General features: G+C 27.6%; 3 protein-coding genes and 1 long non-coding RNA gene across 4 annotated transcripts; 1 reads left to right on the forward strand and 3 right to left on the reverse strand.

The window, feature by feature from the left end:
- Positions 1 to 463: 463 nt before the first annotated feature.
- On the reverse strand, positions 464 to 12,678 carry LOC145202510 (protein TEX261-like). Its single transcript, XM_090083416.1, has 6 exons — positions 12,530 to 12,678; positions 7,133 to 7,212; positions 6,898 to 7,051; positions 6,681 to 6,748; positions 931 to 1,039; positions 464 to 819 (listed from the first exon to the last, which is right to left on the reverse strand). Exons 1-6 carry the CDS (start codon positions 12,594 to 12,596, stop codon positions 695 to 697), a joined length of 603 nt encoding a protein of 200 aa, XP_089939542.1. The 5' UTR covers positions 12,597 to 12,678; the 3' UTR covers positions 464 to 694.
- LOC149891326 (uncharacterized) lies at positions 3,161 to 4,728 on the forward strand. The gene is made up of 2 exons (XM_090083623.1): positions 3,161 to 3,756; positions 4,574 to 4,728. The coding sequence occupies exons 1-2, from the start codon at positions 3,240 to 3,242 to the stop codon at positions 4,597 to 4,599; spliced, it is 543 nt and encodes a 180-aa protein (XP_089939749.1). The 5' UTR covers positions 3,161 to 3,239; the 3' UTR covers positions 4,600 to 4,728.
- On the reverse strand, positions 8,091 to 12,536 carry LOC149891327 (uncharacterized). The gene is made up of 2 exons (XR_016451258.1): positions 11,817 to 12,536; positions 8,091 to 11,681 (listed from the first exon to the last, which is right to left on the reverse strand). It is a non-coding gene; the product is annotated as an uncharacterized LOC149891327 (long non-coding RNA).
- A 5,339-nt stretch (positions 12,679 to 18,017) lies between the features above and the next one.
- Positions 18,018 to 20,317, reverse strand: LOC145202578 (uncharacterized). The gene is made up of 2 exons (XM_080075565.2): positions 19,742 to 20,317; positions 18,018 to 18,639 (listed from the first exon to the last, which is right to left on the reverse strand). Exons 1-2 carry the CDS (start codon positions 20,294 to 20,296, stop codon positions 18,478 to 18,480), a joined length of 717 nt encoding a protein of 238 aa, XP_079931691.2. The 5' UTR covers positions 20,297 to 20,317; the 3' UTR covers positions 18,018 to 18,477.
- Positions 20,318 to 22,126: the final 1,809 nt, after the last annotated feature.

The following is a 22,126-nucleotide window of genomic DNA, read 5'->3' on the forward strand; positions in this document are numbered from 1 at the left end:
ACCAACAAAAAGCTTTTAGTAAAACTATTTCTACAATAGTAAAAATGTAAAATGAGGTTAAACACCTGAAAGACTTTGCTAGTTATGTTTCTTCCCTACAGTTAGTGAAAGTTACAAATCCTTCTTTAATTTTATGAGAATTTAAAATGACTTCATTTTATTGAAGTAAAAAAAAAAACAAACTTTGCTTAAACAAATCAAAGCTCAACTTTTATTTTAAACTTTTAAATTTTTAACAAATAAAAAAATCAAAAAGTCGAATCATTTGACTTCTTTTGAAATTTTTTTTTTCTAAGCCATAAAAAAAATGTATTAATCCCAGTTTTAGAATTCTTAAAAATATATTTAAATACTTGCTGATGTTAATTATATCATGATAAATATAAATATACTATAATAAATAAATACTTAAACTAAACAGACTTAATACACAAATCAGCATGAGGTATAAGAGTGATTATTGTTACCATAAATTAAATGGTTACAAATATTAGTAAATTTTAAATAAAACATTTTTTAAAACAATTATAACAGAAATATAAATAATAACAATAATAACAATGAAATAATAGTAAGAACAATAATAACAACAACAAAAATAATGAGTGTAAACAATAAGTAGATTAAACTTATAAAGAAAAAAGAATCAATTTTAAAAAGTTGTAAAAAAAGTCCTAGAAATCTTATGAAATCTTCAATAAATATGTTTTCTTTGTAAAAAATATTCCTTCAATAAATCTTTCTTTTGTGATATAAAATCAAAGACGCCAAGAATCCCAGATCGTTTTGGTTTACCATACATATCTGAGGAATGTTTTCCTAGAAATTAAAGATTTCTTCTCATGACTTTGACACAAAATATATTAAAAAGCTGATTAAGCTGATTAAACTCCAAAGATAGATAATAAGAGACCTATTCATTTCACTCACCATATGTAGATGATGAATTTGTAGTTGGAAGTGTTGATTCATTTACTGATAATGATACAAAGAAAGCGAATGGAACCATCCATTGGCAAAGAGTAAAATAAGCTAGAACCTAAATTAAACTTATCATGTTGACTTAATACATATACATTTGTATTATTATTAGTTATTAAAACTATTATAAATTTGATACAAAGAAATCATAAACAAATCCAGAAACTACAGCTTTTAGATAGTTGTAACTTTAACAACTTTCCTCATTTAACCAACTAAATGGAATCAAAGGAGGACCAATTATTGAGTTTCTGGCATGAAAATTTTAAGAAGAGAAGCTTTTAAACATTGAAAGCTTTAGTCTTTTCATTCAGAGGACTTCACATGAGTTTTTTTTTTTGAAGATTGTAAAAGTAAATGTATGCAAATAAAGCCTGTTAAACTGGAATTCTACATTTTACATTTGATTAAAAAATAAAATAGGAGTAAACAGGTCAAAAAGGAAGAAACATCATTTTTTAAAAACCAAAATCTTGTGAAAGATGGTGGTTGGCAAAGATGTATATGATGAATTCAAAATCTGAGTTTAGAAAAAACAGAAAGATACAAAAGATATGAGTGAAGTGCAAAAAGGAAGGGTACAGAATCAAACAAAATGTGTACTTGTCCTCCAGAAAGAAGCATAAAAAGTAATTATAGGTATTGTAAAATCATCATTTTATTTCATATAAATGAAATCTTTTTGAACACCAATATACACATACACATAAAAACTATATAAATATATACAAAATATACTAGATATATATATTCACAAAAATCATACACAATTTAAAACTTGCTTTATATTTATAGATGAAAAATTTATAAATAAAAACTCCAAACTAAGAATTTTCAAGTTATACTGAATATAAAATTTTAAGGAAATTGTTGAATCCAATAAAGATACTTAGATAAAGATGCTTGCTTTTTTTAAAGGATTAAAGCTCAAACTTTTGGCAAACACAACTTTTAAATCTGTATTTTCAAACTGATCATAACAAAATCTATAGTAAATTTATAAAAAAAAAAAAAAAAAAAAAAAAAAAAAAAAGGATACAGGTTTTTAGAATGATCAGAAGGAGTGATGACTTTAGAAACCAAATATATAGAATATATCAAAAGCAAAAAGCAAAAAAAAAAAAAAAAAGATTTTAGAAGAGAAAAAAGCATTAACAATTATTAGACAGTGTAGGTGAGATTGAATTAATTTTTAAGACAATTAGTATTTAAATTACAGACACTAATTTAGAATTTGAATTGCCAAAAAATAACTGTAAAACCTCAGATTTCTGATTGGCCCACCATGATTTCACCTTTAAAACTATTTTGCTAAAGCCAATTATTGCAGCTGCTAGAAATGTGAATTCAAGAAATCTGTTACATATTGGTGCTAATGGCAAAGGTGAAAGTGGAGTTGAAATGGTGAAATTTCCCAATATCAAAAAAGGCAATTTATAAATATGAAATAAGACAACTTGTAAGACAAATACCCCATTCACACCAAAAATAAAACTTGTTTTAATCGTGGTTATTTAAACTTGTGACGCATTTTTCCGTTCACACTGCTTTTTAAAACCATGTTTCAAATAAATGAGTTTAAAAAACCATAACTAAATAAGACAACATCGCGAGGTTGTTTTATTTAAAAGCTTTAAATATTTGGAAGCCGAGTGGTTTTATAAATCTCCATGAAAAAAAAGTTTTAATGAAAAATTGAGAATAGTAATTATATATATATATATATATATATATATATATATATATATATATATATATATATATATATATATATATATATATAAGATACAGCGAAGGATGACAACTTCGTTGGTACTTAAAGTTTCTATGTAATTGCTCTTGCAAGCAGGCTATTGAGCACTCTTGAGTGAAGAAGTCTTTTACTAATCACAAATATATATATATATATATATATATATATATATATATATATATATATATATATATATATATATATATATATATATATATTTATATATATTTTTATATATATTTATATATATATATATATATATATATATATATATATATATATATATATATATATATATATATATATATATATATATATATATATATATATATATATGTATATAAATCAAAAGAAATTATTTGTATACGATTTTTTTAAATATTCTCCCTTTATATCTCTCTTACATCATATATGATACATTTAAGTATATATTTATGTGTATTGTAAGTATGATTTGTGTTTTAATAACAGCATTTTCTTCAAATAGCTTATATAAAATACTTTAATGAATACACAAAAAAAAGTTGTCAAAAGGTCTCGACATTGGGATGAGACCGAAACAAAAGTACTTATACTGAAATGGTCAGAAGAAAATATTCAGGAACAGTTAAAGTCATGCACGAGAAAGATGAAAATATGGGATGATGTGGCTGTATATGTCAAAGCAGCAGGATACTTAGACCGAGATGGAGATTCTTGTAAAACAAGAATACACACTCTTCTCTGTGCATATAGAAGTTATATGGACAATAAAAGAAATGCTACTGGAGCATCTGCACATAAAGTACCTTGTTGTTTTAATGAAATCGATGGAGTTTTGAGAGGAAGACCAACTACTTTTCCAACACATTTAACAAGCTCCTCTGGTAGTTTTTCTTTGCTAACAATTACAGATAACGCTACTTTTGAGCAACCTAAATCTGATGAAATTGATTTTAAAAATGAAATAAATTTTGTTTGTGATAGCCCAGTCAATAATGCAGCTAAGACTTTACCTGAAGGATCAACAACAACTTCCAGTGGTAATTATTTTTTTAATAAAAACAAAAAAAAAAGAAGTTCAGCTGAGTTATTATTTGAAAAACTTGATGCAAACATGAAAAGTTTTATAAAAGCGCAAGGTGAGACAGATAAAGAGTATTTTTCAACATTATTTGAAAGTGCACCTAAAAATAGTTCTTCTGATAAAAAAGATAAAAGTACAGTATTGTTAAAAGTGAGAGAAAAAGGAGATGAATTTTTTATTGAAACAGAATTGCTTGTGATGAGTATGGAAAAGTTGACTGCATTAATTCTGGATGATTTTAACTATAATTTCAGTCAAAATATAGTTATAATAAAACTTCCCAATGTACGTGTAAGGAATGATAAAGATGTTAAAAGGTTGTTGAATGGTGATGAATTAGAATTTTGGAGATTATAAAAGAGATTGGATATATATATATATATATATATATATATATATATATATATATATATATATATATATATATATATATATATATATATATATATATATATAGTTAATTGTCATTTTTTTGTTCTTTTTCTTGGAATGAACCTTTATTCCACACATCTTGTTTATTAGAGACTAAATACTATTTCTGTTATGTTTTTGATTCTATTTTGTGTTATTTTTGTAATTTTTTTCAATAATCTTAGAGGAAATGTGTATTTTGTCATCTCTTAAGTTGTACAATTGAGTTGTAAAAAAACATTGCAAATATTTATTGCAGTCTTAATACTTCTTAAAATAAAGAAATCCTAATTTTATGAAAAACTATGTCTTGGAATTACTAATAAAGTTTACACAACTTGAAATATATTGTTTTATTGCAGACCGAATTACTTCTGCTTCAATTTGAACAGAATCGTTTCTTCCAGTGCTCATATTAACCTCACTACCTTGCAACCACTCTTCAGAAAAGCTCTGATTACTGATTTCACAAAAGTTATGAAGAATGCAGCATGCACTTACTATTTTAACAGAATTTTCAATAGATGTGTCAATTCGTTTGGAGATGCATTGGAATCTTCCTTTAAGCCTACCAAAAGCATTCTCCACTACTACACGAGATCTACTCAGTGAAAAGTTAAAACTTTTTTCCTCTCTTGAAAGATTCCCACGGTCTGAATAAGGTTTCATTAGCCATTCTTCCAAAGTGTATGCAGAATCCCCTAAAATTAAAGGAGATATTTTTTTTCCTGCTATGTTCCTTGAGAACTGACTTGGTAGAAAACTTTTTTGCTGGCATTCTAAGTATAAAGGGGAGTTTTTAAACACACGAGAATCGTGAGACTTGCCTGTCCAGCCAACAAATATGTCTCTGAAAAGATATCTGCTGTCAACAAAACCTTGAAGAATAATCGAATGATAATCTTTACGATTAATGTAATCCTCTGGATTCTCTTTCAGTGCTTTTATTCTAATATGGCACCCATCAACTGCACCAACAACAAGTGGAAAGCTCGAAATCTCTTCAAATTGTTTCATTATTTCTTTTACCTCTGCTTCTCGAGGTAAATATATATATTTGTGTAGTAAGTTATCAACAATTGCATTTGTTACCAAGTGAATTATTTCACATACTGTTGAACGACCCAGACCAAAAAGGTTGCTTATGGTTCGAATGTCAGAAGACCCAGAAAAAAAATACAAAGTTACTGCAACTTTCTGCTCAACTGAAACACTCTTTCTATAGTTAGTGTCTTTTGTTTTTACATATATTGTTAATTCTGAACATAAGTATAGAAATGCTTCTTTTGTCATTCTGGTATTTGCAACCCAGTCAGATTCTGACCAATACTTATTCATGTTATCAAAATAAAACTGCTGAGATCTCGATTTCTTCCAAACAAACCGAGGTCTTGAGATATAGCTGAATAAAATTTGATTTATCAATTCCAAATGAAAGTAACTTCTATGGCGTCGTCTTCTGCAATACTGCAGAACATTAACTTTAGTTAGGAAAATCGATATCTCTTGATTTCGTAAACTTTCCATTTTGTTTTTGTTTTTAAAAAATATTTCAAAGTAGACGTGACCGAAGTATTGTATAAAAAAATTTTTGCTTGAGCTAGCAAATGTAAGTTTTATTCGGTTTCGTAAAAATGAACCAGATTTATTCTGGTGTGACAAGGATAATAGTTGAAAAAGGTTTCAACTGAACCCCGTTTTAAAAGCGAGTGTTATTAAAACTCGGTTTTGTTGGTGTGAATGGGGTAAAAGTAAAAGGAATAAGTTTTAGTTACCATAGCAGCAAAACTGGAAGATATTTAGGAACTAACATTAGGTTGAGAGTTCATTAAGGTTCTATACTTTTACAACTTGTCATATATATATATATATATATATATATATATATATATATATATATATATATATATATATATATATATATATATATATATTTATGGCCTTCACTTTTAACACTTTTTAGAACAAATTAAAAGTAATAAAAAAAAGATCCTGAAAATCTGTTGCTTCAAAACCTCAAATACAATTGGAATAATCACAAAGATAAAAACTTTATCTTGAAATTTGAAAGATTTCCATTGCATTCACGTAACCTGCTTTATGGGCAAAGCTATTTATTATACTAAGATACAAATTTTAAGGTGACAACTCAACAAATATTGATAAGTTAAGTGAATGATCTATTGTAACACACTAATAAGAATATATTTAAATATTTCTTGAACAAATCGATTAATAAACTAATGTGTTATATTTATTTGTTGAGTTCTTTCATAACATTAGGCAACAGTTGTCCCAACAACAGTTAGTTTATTTATCAAAATAATTACATTAAACTTTACCTGAATTTTTCTAATGTATAAAAACTGAATTGGATGGTGCTCCAAGTAAAAACTAAACTTTTTTAGTTAAATAAGAAGCCTAAAATATATATAAATTCAAAAAAAAAGAAAAAAAAAAATTAAATACCTCTGAAAATTGATAATAAAATGTTGCAAAATACTGAAATGCGAAGTAGTGATTCACAAACACCATTACTGAAAAAACAAACTTTTAATTTAATTGAAATTCACAGCATTGCAAAAAACAAGTATAGAAAACCAAAATACTTTAGGCAAAAAAATAATTTAAGTTTATTTGTTACAGTAAGAAATTGATTTTGAAACTTGAGTAGAAAATATTTTACCTCCAGCAACAATAAATGATGGGGATATAAGTGATATGTTAGGAAATTCTTTTAACAATACAAAATGATCAATGCTCGTAAAGAACCCCATTCCAATTAAATATAAAGGCATTTCTTCAAATAACAGCAAACCAATGTTAATTGCTATAGTTGTCTGTTAAAGAAAACTAACTTGTAAAAAAAATGACATAAAAAGTTTATGTTTAAAAAAAAAAAAAAAAAAAAAAAATCTTACATAAATCATATATTTAATAACTTTAGCTGTCATCACTGTGTATTCTTCAACTACCTCAGCAATATAATACAAACCAGCAGCTAATAATTAAAATAAAAAAAAAAATTCTTGATGTTATAACATATTTTGTTGGTTTAAAAATCTGTTTTATTTTTCATTCAAATTGCACTTTTTTTTCATGAAATTTCTTACCGTAATAATATAAACAGGTTTTGTACCAATGCTCTCCATGTAAGGGAGAATTGGTAAAAAAACTATGTTTAGAAAATTCAAAAGTATTATACTTAACCATTAATATTTCTGAACATAAATTAATATTTCTGAACATAATTAATATTTCTGAACATAAAATATATTTAAATGAATTAAGATCCAAGATGTGCATTACTATTTTACATTTATATATAATATATATATATATATATATATATATATATATATATATATATATATATATATATATATAAGCTTTAGAATTTTTTTCAAATAGAAGAAAAGCCTCAAATGGAAGAGGAGGCAAAAATACTGTTAAACAGTTTATTAATACTTCTTAACTTTAGTGAAAACTACTGCTTCATTATGAAATATCCTTTCTATTGGTATTTTCTATTTGTAGCCATATGATAGTTTTCAGTACTTTTATGATGATCATATATAAGTTGTAAATTTTACAAATCTTTTATTTAAGTGATGGAGCAGGAGTAAAAAAAAAAAAACTAAAAACCCCTAAACAATTTTGACAAGATCATGATTTATAGCTGGTCACTACATCAAATCAATTTTCTTAGCTTCAAACTATTTTATCATTCTATCGCTAACATGAATTCCTATTGGAAAAAAAAACTTCTTTCCTTAAATAACTGAAACAAAATTGGAATAATACTTTTGCTGGATTAATTTTAAATCATCTTGAGATGTAGCAATCAGTATTGATGCAGATAAAAAACATTGAGAAAACTTTTTTTTTTTTGATCAGTTGCAACAGGTTTAATCCAAGCAATTAAATCATTACTAGCATTAAATACTAATTAAATCGTGTACTAAGATTGTCAAATATGCTTCACTTTCCACTCTTCCAATTTTTTGAATAAAAACTTCCTTGTATATTTTTTTAGTCAGACTTGTGTAGGAAGCAACAACCAGTTAATTATTAATGATCGAATCAGATCAGATTTCAGACACTTCTTTAGTTTGAGACATTATAAGAATCCCTGTTTGGACATTTTATGTATTTTCTAATTATTTAACAGTTAAAACAGATTACAGAGAATATAAAAAAATGCTTCAATAACAACAGAATTAAAACAACAGCAGACATGCAAAGTGTATTGATAATGTAAAATATTATTTGTAGATGAGTAACTGATTTAACTGTCGCCAGGTGAGAGAAAAAATTTAAATCATCTTTTCTAAAAAGATTGTTAAAAAAATAGCTAAAAATTTCCTAGTTGCAATCTTCAAGTATTATTAAATCCATAGAAAAAATTAAAATTTATTTAAAAAGATTTCAATATTGATAATTGTTTTCTTTTTAATTGTTTGTGTATATGTGTATATATGTATGTATATGTGAATACATTATAATAACTATTTGACCTATATTTTAACTCTTTTAAAGTCTGTTTTATAAGTGTTAATTATAAATTTTTTTAAAGTTCTTCTTTTACTATGTGACTAGTTTATTTCTTATGTTTTTCTCTTGTCTTTTCTTTATATTATTTAGGTCATTGCATTTTATTAGTGAATTACTATTTGCAATGACCTGTGTTTTTTGTAACATCCTTAACACAAAATATATTGATATTGATTAATATTGGTTGATTTTCTATATACGTTGTTATCACTTAATTCTAGAATTTACAAAATAACTCTTAAATTATAATAACTTAAAAATACAATGGGTTGCATACATATAGTCAGTTGATTTTTAATATGATTTTTTCATGTTTCTTTAAAATTTAAAGCAAAAAAAATAGTTAATTTAAATTGTTTAAAATTTTTTTTTTCTTCTTATTTTGTTTATAAAACAGTGGTTTTATAAACAAAATAAGAAAAAAAAATTGAAGATATTTTTTTATGAGAAATATATGCAACTCTTAAAAAAACAAACAAAAAAACAGAGCAAAAATATAGAGTCATGGTGCATCTAAGTATTTTGTATGCGCAACACAAACTCTCTCACATGTACAAAAACGTTTAGGCATAGATTCAACTAGTTGGATGCATAATTCTGTTGGAAACTCTTTCCAAAGCTTTTCTAAGGCTGGCTGTAATTGCGCAACACTGGCTATGCTCTCTTTGACCAATCTCTTGTCTATCCAGGTCCAAATGCTCTCGATGGGATTAAGATCTGGAGAACAAGCTGGCCAAGACATGACTGTAATTTTTTCCCAATCAAGCCACTCTTTAACCGAGATCGCAGTGTTAGCTGTTGTGCCATCGTGCTGAAAAATCTATTGTTGTTTCTTCCATAAAAAGTTCTGGCTGTTGGTAAAAGTTTACTTTCAAGGGTCTCTTTGTAGTTGTACTGGTTAATTCTGCCGTTATAAATGTTGTATGACCCTGTTCCTTTATGGGAGAAGCATCCCCATATTCCAACTGATCCTCTTCCGCCTTGTATTCTTGGTACACAAAAATACTCTTTGAACTTTTCACCAACCAGCCTCTTGATGATTAATCTTGACTTGCGATTTATGAACTCAAAATTGGATTCGTTGCTGAAAATGACTTTGGGTCAGTCTTCTACAGACCAGCAAAGTCTTTCTCTACACCACTTTTATCTTTTTAGGCGATCTGAGATACGGAAAAGTGGTTTACAAGCAGCAACATAGCAATCTAAGCCTTTCTTATTTATGCATCTTTGTACAGTCCATCTACTTACACTAATGTTGCCAGGCATATTTGTGAACCCTTCAGCAAGTTCGTGGCAAGAAACTTTAGGCTCTTGTCTAACCTTTTGATAGAGATAACTTTGATTTCTTGAAGTTAGCTTTAAAGGACTACCAAGTCTTGGTAAATCTTTGACATCATTATGTAGCTTGTGGTTTTTCAACATTGTTTGTACACATTTAAGCAAAAAACTGCACATTCAAGCTATTTCTCGTTGGCTTTTTGTTTTATCTTTTAGCAAACCTACAATTTGCCATCTTGTCTTTTCTTTATATTATTTAGGTCATTGCATTTTATTAGTGAATAACTATTTGCAATTACCTGTGTTTTTTGTAACATCCTTAACACAAAATTTTTTGTTTTATCTTTTAGCAAACCTACAATTTGCCATCTTGTCTTTTCTTTATATTATTTATCGCATGTTGTCTGAAACAGCTTTTCTGTCCATTTTTGTCTTTTTACTTTACCAAATAATTACCAATGCGAATAATTCAAGATAAAAAAATGATAACTTAATTTTATTTTCGCAAGAACGTTTATATAGTTTGAAAGAAATCAACTACAAAATTTTAGATTGCTCAGATACAATTTTGTTGAGATATTTCAACTTAAGCCGTTAAATTTTAGTTGACTCTATACTTTTGCTACATTAGAAATACAGGCATGTTCTAATTAAAAATTACTCAAGACTGTTTAACTTAATGAGTTCAAATTACATACCATTTGATAGAGAATCAATTCATTAACACATTTAATACACTTTTAATTGCATTAATTAGTTGGTTTCAAAGATAATTTTGAAAAAAACAAAAATTTCACACAAACAAACTAGTGACTCTATATTTATGCAACCCACTGTAACTCATAAATAACCTTATTTTAAACTAATAAGGTTATATAAAACTAATAAGGTCATAATTTTTCATAAAAAATACAATTAAAACAAGGAGAGGAAGGAAAATATTTGGAGACCCATAACTACAGTCTTGTGCAAATTAATTGCATCAAAATCAAAAACAATAAAATTCCAGGAAAGTTTTTATACTCTAATAAAATAAAAACTCATACACTAATATTTTGTGAGTCTTCCTAGTGCTGCTGTGACATTCTGCACACGATTTGGCATGGAATCTACCAAATTTTTACAAATGTTTTGGATTTCTGTGTCTTCAAATGAAATCTCAAGGATAGTGGTGGCAAGCTGTAGTGGTTTAGTTTAGTTTTAGTTGTGCAATTATGTTTTCGAAGTCTTTTTTTTACAACTGCCCAGAGATTCTCAATTGGATTAAGATCTGGAAAGCTTCCAGGCCATTTTAGTGTTTTAATATTATTTTTTTACCAAGAATTTCTTGACTTTTTTGGATGTATGGCATATGGCTAAACCCTGCTGTAATATTCTGTTTCCATTGGAAACACTTTTAACATCTCTGGAATTAAATGGTTGCAGAGCCTCAATGTAAGTGTCAGAGTTCATCATGCCAGTAACTGGGTAGAGTCTTCCTGATCCAAAAGCAGAGAAACAACCCTAAAACATCTTCTTTTCTGGATGCTTGGCATATTGTTCAATGTATCTGGGTTGTATAGGCTCACCACCAGAACGACAAACAAACTATGACCGCCGGCCTTGTACTTCAAATTGTGATTCATCCAAAAATAAAACCTGCAATCAATAAATAAACAAGTTAACTATTACAAATTCTTTTCAATTTAATAGCTTCAATTTTTAAAAACAGTATGATTATTTAAATAAAATATATAAAATAGCTGTAAATTTAACAAATACATTTCCTCTTACCCTTCTCCATTGTTCTTTAGTCCACTTTTTGTATTCCTTTGTCCACAAGAGACACTTCTTCTTCATGACATCTGAAAGTAATGGTTTTTTAGAAGGTTTTCTGGCAAACCTTCTAACAGCTATCAACCTCTTACGCATAGTACTCGAGCAAGCATGGATGTCATGTGTAGCTAAATCATTCATTAGTTGGTCACTTGTTTTTTTTTTGGATTTTTGATACTCTCCAGCATCAGATATTGGTCATCTCTCTCTGAAGTCTTTCATTTTCAACCACATTTTCCTTGTATTAATGGTGATAAGCCGCCTGTTGCAATGTAATGCTTCTTAACCCAGCTAACTGTAGATTGGTTTACTGAAAATAATGTGGCTATCTCCCATCTTTCTTTAAAATTTATTTATCCTTCTAATCATAGTAAAATTATAGAAAACGTAGAATAAAACAACAAGTAAAAAGAAAAAAAGTCTTTGATGCAATTAATTTCCACAATACTGTAGTAATTGTGGTTGAAGATTTTTATTTATAGAAAAATAGCATGCATTAAGTATATACTTGTTTCTATGCCATCTGAGAAATGTTTTGATTAACAGGAAAGAGAGAAGGAAGGGGGAAAGATAGAAGGAAGGGGAGAAAGGGGTTTGCAGTTAATTTAGCTAGGCTTGTATTTACTTTTTTTTTTTTATACAATACGTTCACAAAATGAAAACATACATACCTAATGACAGTGTTATTAAGACAATATGCAGCAGAGTGGAGATCCAACTGAGAATGTAAAAAAACATCTTATTAAGAGTCTAAATGTAAAGAGGAAACGAACTACACATTTTTATATCCGCAAAATTATTAAAATAAGTGTCTAGTTTGCCTAATTATGCATACAAGAATGGATAAATTCATGGGTTGACTGGTAATTAGAGTACTAAACGTAATTTTCGTGGGTATCAAAAGTAATAAATTTTGTAAATACATTGATGAACTTTTATGGGTGAGCTATCTAGTTTGGGTTTAAAAAATTTTTCAAACTTAAAATCTGTTAAAAGTATTTTATGACATTTAAGTTAGGCTTCTTTTTTAAGATGCAGACTAATTCACATAGTCAAAGGTGAGTTAAGAACTAATTGCGAACGCTATTACAAGGAGATTCCCATTTTACAAATAAGCACCGGATGTGGCTTTTTCAATATATTATCCGTCCGCATAATAAATGAAAAAGGCCGTATCCAGTTTATCACTTTTTACCATTTTTACTTACTTTAAGTAGACACTTAAAATTAAAAACCTAGTTAAAAAAGCATAATTAAAATACAGCAGTAAAACTTATATAATCAAAAAGAGATTGGTGAAAGGATTCTAATGACACCTCTTTTATGCTTCAAGTGAAATGAAGTGAATTTATATTAATTTTACTGTTCAGAAATGGGACAAAAAGTTATCTAGCGTTACATTAAAAGTGCTTTACCCTTTAAAATTAAAATAATTGGTTAAAATTTCACCAACAATAAATTTATGTAGAAATATCACTAAAAATTGTTGAAACAAAGCAGGATTGGCTTTGTTTCAACAATTTTAGTGATATTTCTACATAAATATATTGTTGGTGAAAATATAGTTTTATTTAGTGATATTTCTACACAAATTTATTGTTGGTAGCAATATACAGTGTTAATCACAAGAATAGTGCACCTTTCGTTTTCTTCTTTGGAGTAAAATATAATTTCTTTCTTTAGAAGGGAAATTTAAAAAAAAAGAAGATAATTTCGATTAATTAACTCCCATTTATTGGCCTTAAATCACAAAATCCTTATTGTGTAACTACAATTAAGTTTAACTATTTATTACTGAAAAATTTACAACACACAAGTTTTCGCTGTGTGTTGTATATTTTTTAACACCAAACAAAAAAAACCGTGCTGTATAAAATTTTGCATCAAAACATTAAAACTAAGATTAAAATTTTTGTTGGGCAGCCCTTATTCTTAATTACTTTAACACATCTTGATGGTATACTGTTAAAAAATTATTGACATTGTTTGATTGTAGTGGCATAATCCAGACTTTTTGAATTTCCCTCTAAAACTCATTAAAGTTAGAGGTTTTTTTTTTTTATTTCACCGCCAAAATATCTTTCCACAAGATTAAAATCGAGCCTTTGAGGCGGCCTATCTAGAACATTAACTTTATTTTCCTCAAGCCAAAAATTTTACAGATCTCGCAAAATACTCTGGGACGTTATCGTGCATTAAGTTCCAAGTAGCAGGTAGGTTATCATCAGCATACGACTCCATAACGTTTTGCGATACATCTTTGAACTTGTATTGATCCAAACTTCCACCGGTTTTGATCAACAGACCAATACCACGCAAGACATAGCTCCCCAAACCTTAAATATTTCCCCCATCGTGCTTCACTGTCTTTAGAGAAGACAATAGGTTGTCTTCTTGCTTCATAGGACGCCTAACATATACTTTTACATCAGACTGGAAGGGCATAAACTTGGATTTATTAGTCCATTAAACATTTTTTAAAAAGAAACATTTTTATTTAGAAAGAACTTTGCACACCTTAATTGTTTCAGTCGATTTCCTTTAGAAACTATTGGTTTCTTCTTTACTCTACAACGTCGTAGGCCGGTTTTCTGTAAAAAGCGACGAACGACTGGAGCTGACACAATTATGTGATATTGTTTTTCAATTATGGTTTTTATTTCATTAGAAGTTAAAAAAGGATATCTTTTTTGGAAATCCCAAAAAGCGACCTATATTGGTTGAAATTTTTTTTGTCGATGACTTTCGAATTTTATTATCAGTGGTATTACATATTTTTAAAAACATGTTTATGACTGTTTTGAACCAGTTTTCTAGAACACCTTAGTTGACGCAAAATTTGAGAAATGTTTAGTCCACACAATAACAGATTTAAAATTATTTTTCTTTTTTTCTATAAAGCAATTTTTGTTTCGTTCCATGTTGAGTTACTACAAGAAAATTAAATGTACGTTACAAATAATATTTACAATGTCTTGTTCCAGTTCTTACTTAAAGATTTTATTGAAAAGCTCTAATTTTTAATGATATTTGGGATTCTCCACCAGCATGTACTATATCAATGAGCACGTCTACACAATGAAATTTGGCTAAAAAAGTTTTCATCGTCACATTGTCGTATTTTACGCCCAAAAACAAAATGCAAATTTCGACTTTAAGTTATTAAAAATGTCGTTAAAATTAAATACGTGGAAACGCGCTATAAAATGCAATTAAAAGAAGATTTATGGGATGTGCTATTTCTATGATCACCACTGTATATAGCTAAAGTTGAATATATTTTGAACCCAAGGCTCATATTTTCACAAGTTATAAATTGTTACATAACTGGTATAGTTAGTCATAAACTGATACTTAAATGAAGTTTTAAAAAAGTTTTATAGTGAAATATATGGATTTATCAATAATAATAGTAATAATAATAATAATGATAATAATAATAGTAATAAAAGTAAAAATAATAATAATAATAATTAACCAAACATTATCAAGGAAGTTTTCATTAAAAAACTGCATCTCATTCAACAAAATATTAGCTTCCCTAAAACGCATATGAAAAAAAGTTATCTAAAGTCACTTTTGAATCTGCTACATCCTCAACATACACAGCCCAGCTAAAAACTCAGCACAGCGGCAATGCCAGGGTTAATGCCTAATTAGCAGCCTCATGGATATTAATGGACTTTTTTCTTATCTGCACTAGACTATACAAAAATGGACTTTTTTCTTATCTGCACTAGACTATACTAGACTCTGCACAAGACGATACAAAAATTACAATTGAGCACTGCTTTTTACCTTATTTATTTATGTGAGGACTGAAAGCTTTAAACGGTTTTTTGTTACCCTATAAATATCAGAGATTAGCTTTTAAACTATCTTTCTCAAAAGAAGATAGTAAGCTTCATTCGATTTTATAAACAAGTTATTGAGGATTTAAATGGAAATCCAGAAATAGTTTATCCGAACATTTTTAATTTGTCGGCAAAAAAAAGGTTTTTTTAAAAGAATCTTACCAATAAAACCTCCCGTCTTACAGGATATGACATCGCACACATTAATTTAACCAAATCAGCTTACATACAGCTTCCGGTATCTATGATTTAACTTCTCAGTTCTCTTAGGAAGGAAAAGGTTAGTTAGCCATTCGCTTTGTTACGTACTTAGAACTTTTATTGAATGATTAGTTATTTGAAAAGTTGGCAAACCAGGTTTGTTCTTTAAACACCATCAACTTTTTATTGGCAAATAAAATTGAAAGTGAAAAGAATGACTACACTCAAGAAAATCAAAACATTATTCAAATTTTGTGTATCTATAGTTTCTCTTCTAATTTTTCTTTTAGCTATCTTCTGGGCTTCTGAAAACCAAAACAAAAACAGACAATAAAAAAACTGGAGCAATACCTCGCTAAAGACTGTTGGAACTAACACAGATATTGTTTTTGATACGTCTCTAATGAAATCTGTTTGTGTTACTAAAGAAAAACATCTTTGTTAAATTTCGTACAAAATTTAAATCTATCAAAAAGAACAAAAAACCTACGTTTAAAAAACGTGCATTAAAAGTTTTGGTAGAAAAACAGTAGAATTTTTCATCATTAGTCAAGTGATAGGGTTACCTGATTAATTAGCAAAATTGTATGTCTAAACTGAGAATAACTTCACATCTCATTCTTCAAATGTTAAAAGAAAGAGTGTACTAGGATTTTAGTAGATGCAGAGTGTGATAGGATTTTAGTAGATTTCCTGAATAGGATTTTACGCTACGTTGTTGAAAAGGTAAACGATAAATATATGAAAACAATCTCGAAGCAGTTAACATTGAAAAAACCAAAACAGCCCCCTAAATATCGAACCTAAAAATTTTTATCAATACACCTTTTTAAAATATTCTTTCATGAGAATGAGGCCACGCCAATTTAAGCAAATTTGTATTGCTGTTTTATGTAGATAATATTTTGAACTGATTAAATCATGTTTTATCCGATCTGATCAATTCATGTTTTTATATTTCAAACCTAGATTTGTGTTCAGTATAATACTGAATATTCAATTATTTTTTCAAATCATTTAAAAACTTATTATTACTTTTAAGAGAGTTTAAAGCTAATTAAAAGTCTATTTTAGGAGTCATTTGCTGTAGCTATATACTTGGACATCATTCTCTCGTAAGTGTTAATCCTTCAATTGAGTGGCAAGAATTGAACTTTTGCTTTACCCTTTAAAAGTCTTATTGTTGTCTCCACTATAACCTTATTCTAATACCGGAAAGTTGAGTACCGGAAAAATTCAGATCCATAACCATCTGTGTTAACAGGTAACCAGATGAAAAAGATAAATAATTTTTTTATATATTCACAAGCCAAATACTAGTGAACATTTACAAAATTAACTAAAAGGTTATTGAGACGAATGTACAAACTCGATTGCATCTGATGATGAAAAGTTCTTCATTTATGGACGTACAGTTCGGTTAATCCATCTTAGCTACCAGGTAATGAATGCCTACTTGTGTCTTGGATAAACATACTTTAAGTAAGGCATATTGACTCGTGCACAAAATCAAATGTTAAGAAAGGAAATTGGTGTTAATCAAAGTTGAGGCAATTATTCGCTTCAAAAAAAAAAGGAAAATATTCGAAAAACTGACAAGATTTTGTGTTAGAAAGATCATATACTTCCGATGGATATTACAGACTCTAAAAACTAAATATCGTTTCTTAAGTCTCTTATGTATTTCACTGCAGATCTGGCCGAATCTTTAGTTAGACAACTGCCAATATCCTGACTCTTTCGAGAGATCATTTCTAATTAGAAACATTTTTTTGTCAAAACAAATCAAAGGTGGCAATAACGTCTTAAAAAATTTTTTTAGAAGATCTTAAACCAAGTATTTTGACTGATTTCCCAAAATTTCTTATGTTCTTTGTAATTTAGAAAGTATATAAACCAAAAAAATACCATCTTGTTAGTTTTATTTTAACGTTAAAAGAACAGGATAAGTGTTGTAAAGTGTTATAAAACTGACATTAAATGCAATTTAAAGAATCTTTTTTCTATCGTAAGACTTTTTTTGGTTAACTTTTCTAACTTGATTAGTTAACTTGATTCATTAATTTAGAATCAGAAAAGAAAAAAGAAAAAAAAAAAAAAAAAAAAAAAGCAATATGTCAATATAATTTCAAAATAAATGGATATATATATATACAACGTAGTATAAATTTCCCAACTCATAAAATGCCATTTCAAATTGCTGCTTTAAATATGAAGACCAAATATAATGTTTTAGTTGAAGAAACAACCAATCAAGAATCATATTTGTAATTGGGATATCGAATGTATTTTGTTCTTCCATTAATCACAACTTTATGCGCTCATTATAAGTAATAGGATTTGTAACAAACCTTTGACACGAAGCCATTGACTTTTACTGCTTAACGTAAGACTTTATTTAGAATTAAACAGAAGTTTTAGTGATTTAAATAAAACATACAAAACCCAATATATGCTTAAAAATTGCTTCTCATAAATAAAAACAAACTTTAAAATAAATAAAACTATAGATTAATTTAAAAACAAGTTTCATTTTTTTCGTCCTTGTCTCTGAATTTAATAAGTTAGTAGCAATCTTTCTGAGTAGTTTCTACTTTTGGAAGAGCTTCTTCTCTAGACTGATCATGTGTTGATGGAAATACAGAAGTTTTTGTTTGTCGAGGGACAAATTCTTGAGCATTTGGATTCATGGTGAAGACAGCAGCATTAGGGTTAAGAGTGGATTTCTAGAAAAATTATTAAAAAATGCGAAATTTTTATAAATTTAAAATTTATGATTCAAGAATTATTTCTCAATCAAGAAATGAGAAAGAAATTTCAACTATGTTTAAATCATTTTGTTGGTATTTGTAAAAACAACGTTATTGTAAACAAGATTTACATAGGATCCAAAATTTCTGTAAGCAACAACTATATGTATGTATGTATGTATGTATGTATGTATGTATGTATGTATGTATGTATGTATGTATGTATATATGTATGTATGTATGTATGTATGTATGTATGTATGTATGTATGTATGTATGTATGTATGTATGTATGTATGTATGTATGTATGTATGTATCTATGTGTGTGTGTATGTATGTATGTATGTATGTATGTATGTATGTATGTATGTATGTATGTATGTATGTATGTATGTATGTATGTATGTATGTATGTATGTATGTATACACACACACCTTGACAATTGATTGATAGTTTAAAAAATTGGAATACATTTAGAAATAACAGAATTCCAGCTAAGTACCTGGAGATTTCATATATTTTAAAAGCATCAAGAATATATTTAAACCATTTTTTTTTTCTTTAATTTTTACAAGCTCTGAAACTGCCTAAATTTATCACTTTAATATAGGCTTTAAATTGACAAATATATTTGCAGTAATGATATCAAAACAGGGTCAAGAGAATTAGGTTTATAATAGTTATAAAAGAAATAAAATATAAAGTAACATTTAATTAAATAAAAAGTTTTTACAGTAAGCAAACAAAAAAAAATAACAACTCAAGAAAATAATCAAAAGAATTTAAACACAAAATAATTCTTCACAATAAAAGAAATTCTGATTTATTGATGGATGCAATGAAATTCTTTATACTGTAACTTGACATAAATTTTATTATTAGCTTAGATATTTTACTTTTATCATATAGTGCTAAAATTTGAACAAGTATTTGATAAGAAAATTTACGCTGAAATTGTAAGATTTTAACTGAGAAAGTTTTTTCTAGACAAAAAATTTCTGTAGTCATGTTAAAATTTTTTGAGTTTTAATTTGAACAAATAATTATAGTTTAAACAAGAGCAAAATAATTTGTACCTTAAGTATTGTATTAGGATTCTCTTGAATAACGTGATACGGGCTATTATTGTAATATTCATTTTCATAAGGTACTGTGACATACATGTTATTTGTATCTTGTATAAGTTGATTTCCATAATAATAGTGAGAAGAGTTTTGAACTTGATAATCACGCTCAGAAAAGTTGTTTATATAAGTAGGATAAACTTCATTGGAATAAACTTCACCATTATTTTGATTATGTTGGTAATAAACTGTTTGTTCTTCTTCTTCGTCTAGAAGTTGCTCGATACATGACATTATAAACTGTTCTTCGTGAAACTCTTCTTCGATTTCAGCTTCAATTTCTCTATCAAACTCTTCCATCTCTCCCATCCATAAGTATTCTGCAAAAGGATCGGCATCTTTGTGTTCATCAGCAGCCATTGTTAGAGTGACCATCCTTTGGTATTTGAAACAGTAAAATAATTTTTTTGGTCGGATTTTTCGAGAAGCGCATGACCCACAGATATATGTTTTTGAAGAAATTCGGTACGGGATTGAAACAGCCAATGAAATAGGTAGCAACTTCATACCCAAGCTTAAATTAACCAAAGGCTCTTTAAACACTTTAAAAAAAAGATTTTTTAATGAAGAAAGATAACAATTCCGTTGTATTATCTTCAAAATAGTTCAGCCTTAATGAGAGTTACATTGAAAATCATTGAGTGGTCTGACTTTTGAGAAAAAATTAATGTTAGCCATTCGTATTTAAGTTTTTAAACACAATGTAAATAAAGCACTTGTGGCCATTTTAACAAAAATTGTAGTAAAACTTTAAATTACATTTTTATGTTTTTTAAAAACATTTTGATAAAATGTTAAAGCAGATTATTGATGCATTCATAATAGAAACAACTGTTCTTTTTTAAACTTGTTTTAAATTTTACTCGTAATTTTCGTCTTTATGTTGTTATCACCTTTCGCATTTTTGAACATTATTCCAAAGCGATCATCGAAATTTCTTTCATCTTTTCTGCCTCTCATTTACAAAAGGTCCAATATATGTTCATGTAAAAAACTCCACTTTTAGATTTGACCACTTAAAAGCTTATCAATTCATTCAGTCAGGAACTAAGAAGCTTGTTTAAAAACCGTTGCATTAGTACCGTTGAGTTAAAAAACAAAAAGCAATACAAAAGTTTTTCATCTGGAATTCCTATTGTAACTAAATGAATTTAATTAAAAAACATTTTTTTTTTTTTTTAATATTTACTATTTTAAGTTGGGGTTTAAAAGCAACTACAGTATTCTTAAATTTTTATATTTCTAAAGATTTATTTATCTTAATGATCTTAAATATTTAGAAACAACAATCTCGAATCCTTAGTAACCGTAATTTATCTCTGCAAGTTTGAGTTTTACAGCGACCAATTATTTAAATTTTACAGAGAACAAGACAGATCTACAACTGACAACAGCTATTCTTACTTCGATGATATTAATTGGGCTCTTAGCCCACTCTTTATCAATAGCGAGATTATCAATAAAACAAAAAAGTCCCAGACTAATGGCACTGCGTTATCACATTCAAATCTGTTTGTAATGTATAAAAAAAAAAGCATACGCAAAAAAAAAAAAAAAATCCGTTTCCATAAAAACGCATTCTAAAAAACGTAATTATACGTAGAGGCATCACCAAAAGAACGAGCCTTTAGAATTTAAAACCTTCTTTTTATAAGTGTTTCAATTTAAAACATTTTTAATTTAGAATTCATCTTATAGACTAATTTAACCCTTTAGCGCCCACCAGGGCTTAAAATTTTCAAAAAACTCCAAAAACTTCAAAAAGCAATTGTTTTAGGGCGTAGATTATGAATTAAAAAATAAAATTTTAAAATTTCACTAGCAAACCCAATTTTGTCATTGTAGCATATGTGATACATATAAATTCAGATAGCATTTTGTGATAGTTTCAAAAAGAGGAAACTCTCTTAAATACTTCTAAAACTTACACGTGTTATTAATTTAAAATAAAATAAACAAATAAGCTTTAATATTCGTAAAAAAACAGGAAAAAACTCTCTTTGAAAATACCTTGTCTGACAGCAATCATCCGATTTTTAAAAAGACAATTTTGATGTGTTTTTAAGTCTTGATTATCTAATTATATTAACCTAGCTAAATCAGATCAACAAAAATATGTTGTAAATATGCTACAAAAGGTGTTTTTGAGATCACTGTGTTGACAGGATGGCCATAAAAGGTTTCTGAAGTTATGTAGCAGATCTGCTACACGGGCGCTAAAGGGTTAAAGTAAGTTTAAAGTGATTTCTACAGTTTATGCAAGCAGTATAGGCTGTACTAAACCGTTTCTAACTGACCCGGACTTATTTAAGCTAATTAATCAGTCAGAGCGCTACA

This window comes from Hydra viridissima, unplaced genomic scaffold, assembly GCF_058129835.1.
Source record: "Hydra viridissima isolate aposymbiotic clone 2 unplaced genomic scaffold, HvirCarnegie_v1 scaffold_3, whole genome shotgun sequence".
In the NCBI taxonomy this organism is placed as follows: Eukaryota; Metazoa; Cnidaria; class Hydrozoa; order Anthoathecata; family Hydridae; genus Hydra; species Hydra viridissima.

Bases quoted from the DNA above. Each gene is read 5' to 3' on its own strand.
- LOC145202578 (XM_080075565.2), bottom strand. From the start codon at position 20,296: ATGAAGTTGCTACCTATTTCATTGGCTGTTTCAATCCCGTACCGAATT. The intron at 18,640-19,741 runs GTACAAATTATT...TAATTTTTCTAG, and splicing joins ATCCTAATACAATACTTAAG to AAATCCACTCTTAACCCTAA.
- LOC149891326 (XM_090083623.1), top strand. From the start codon at position 3,240: ATGAATACACAAAAAAAAGTTGTCAAAAGGTCTCGACATTGGGATGAG. The intron at 3,757-4,573 runs GTAATTATTTTT...GTTTTATTGCAG, and splicing joins ATCAACAACAACTTCCAGTG to ACCGAATTACTTCTGCTTCA.
- LOC145202510 (XM_090083416.1), bottom strand. From the start codon at position 12,596: ATGTTTTTTTACATTCTCAGTTGGATCTCCACTCTGCTGCATATTGTC. The intron at 7,052-7,132 runs GTAAGATTTTTT...TTTCTTTAACAG, and splicing joins TTATTAAATATATGATTTAT to ACAACTATAGCAATTAACAT. The intron at 6,749-6,897 runs GTAAAATATTTT...TTGTTTTTTCAG, and splicing joins ATCATTTATTGTTGCTGGAG to TAATGGTGTTTGTGAATCAC.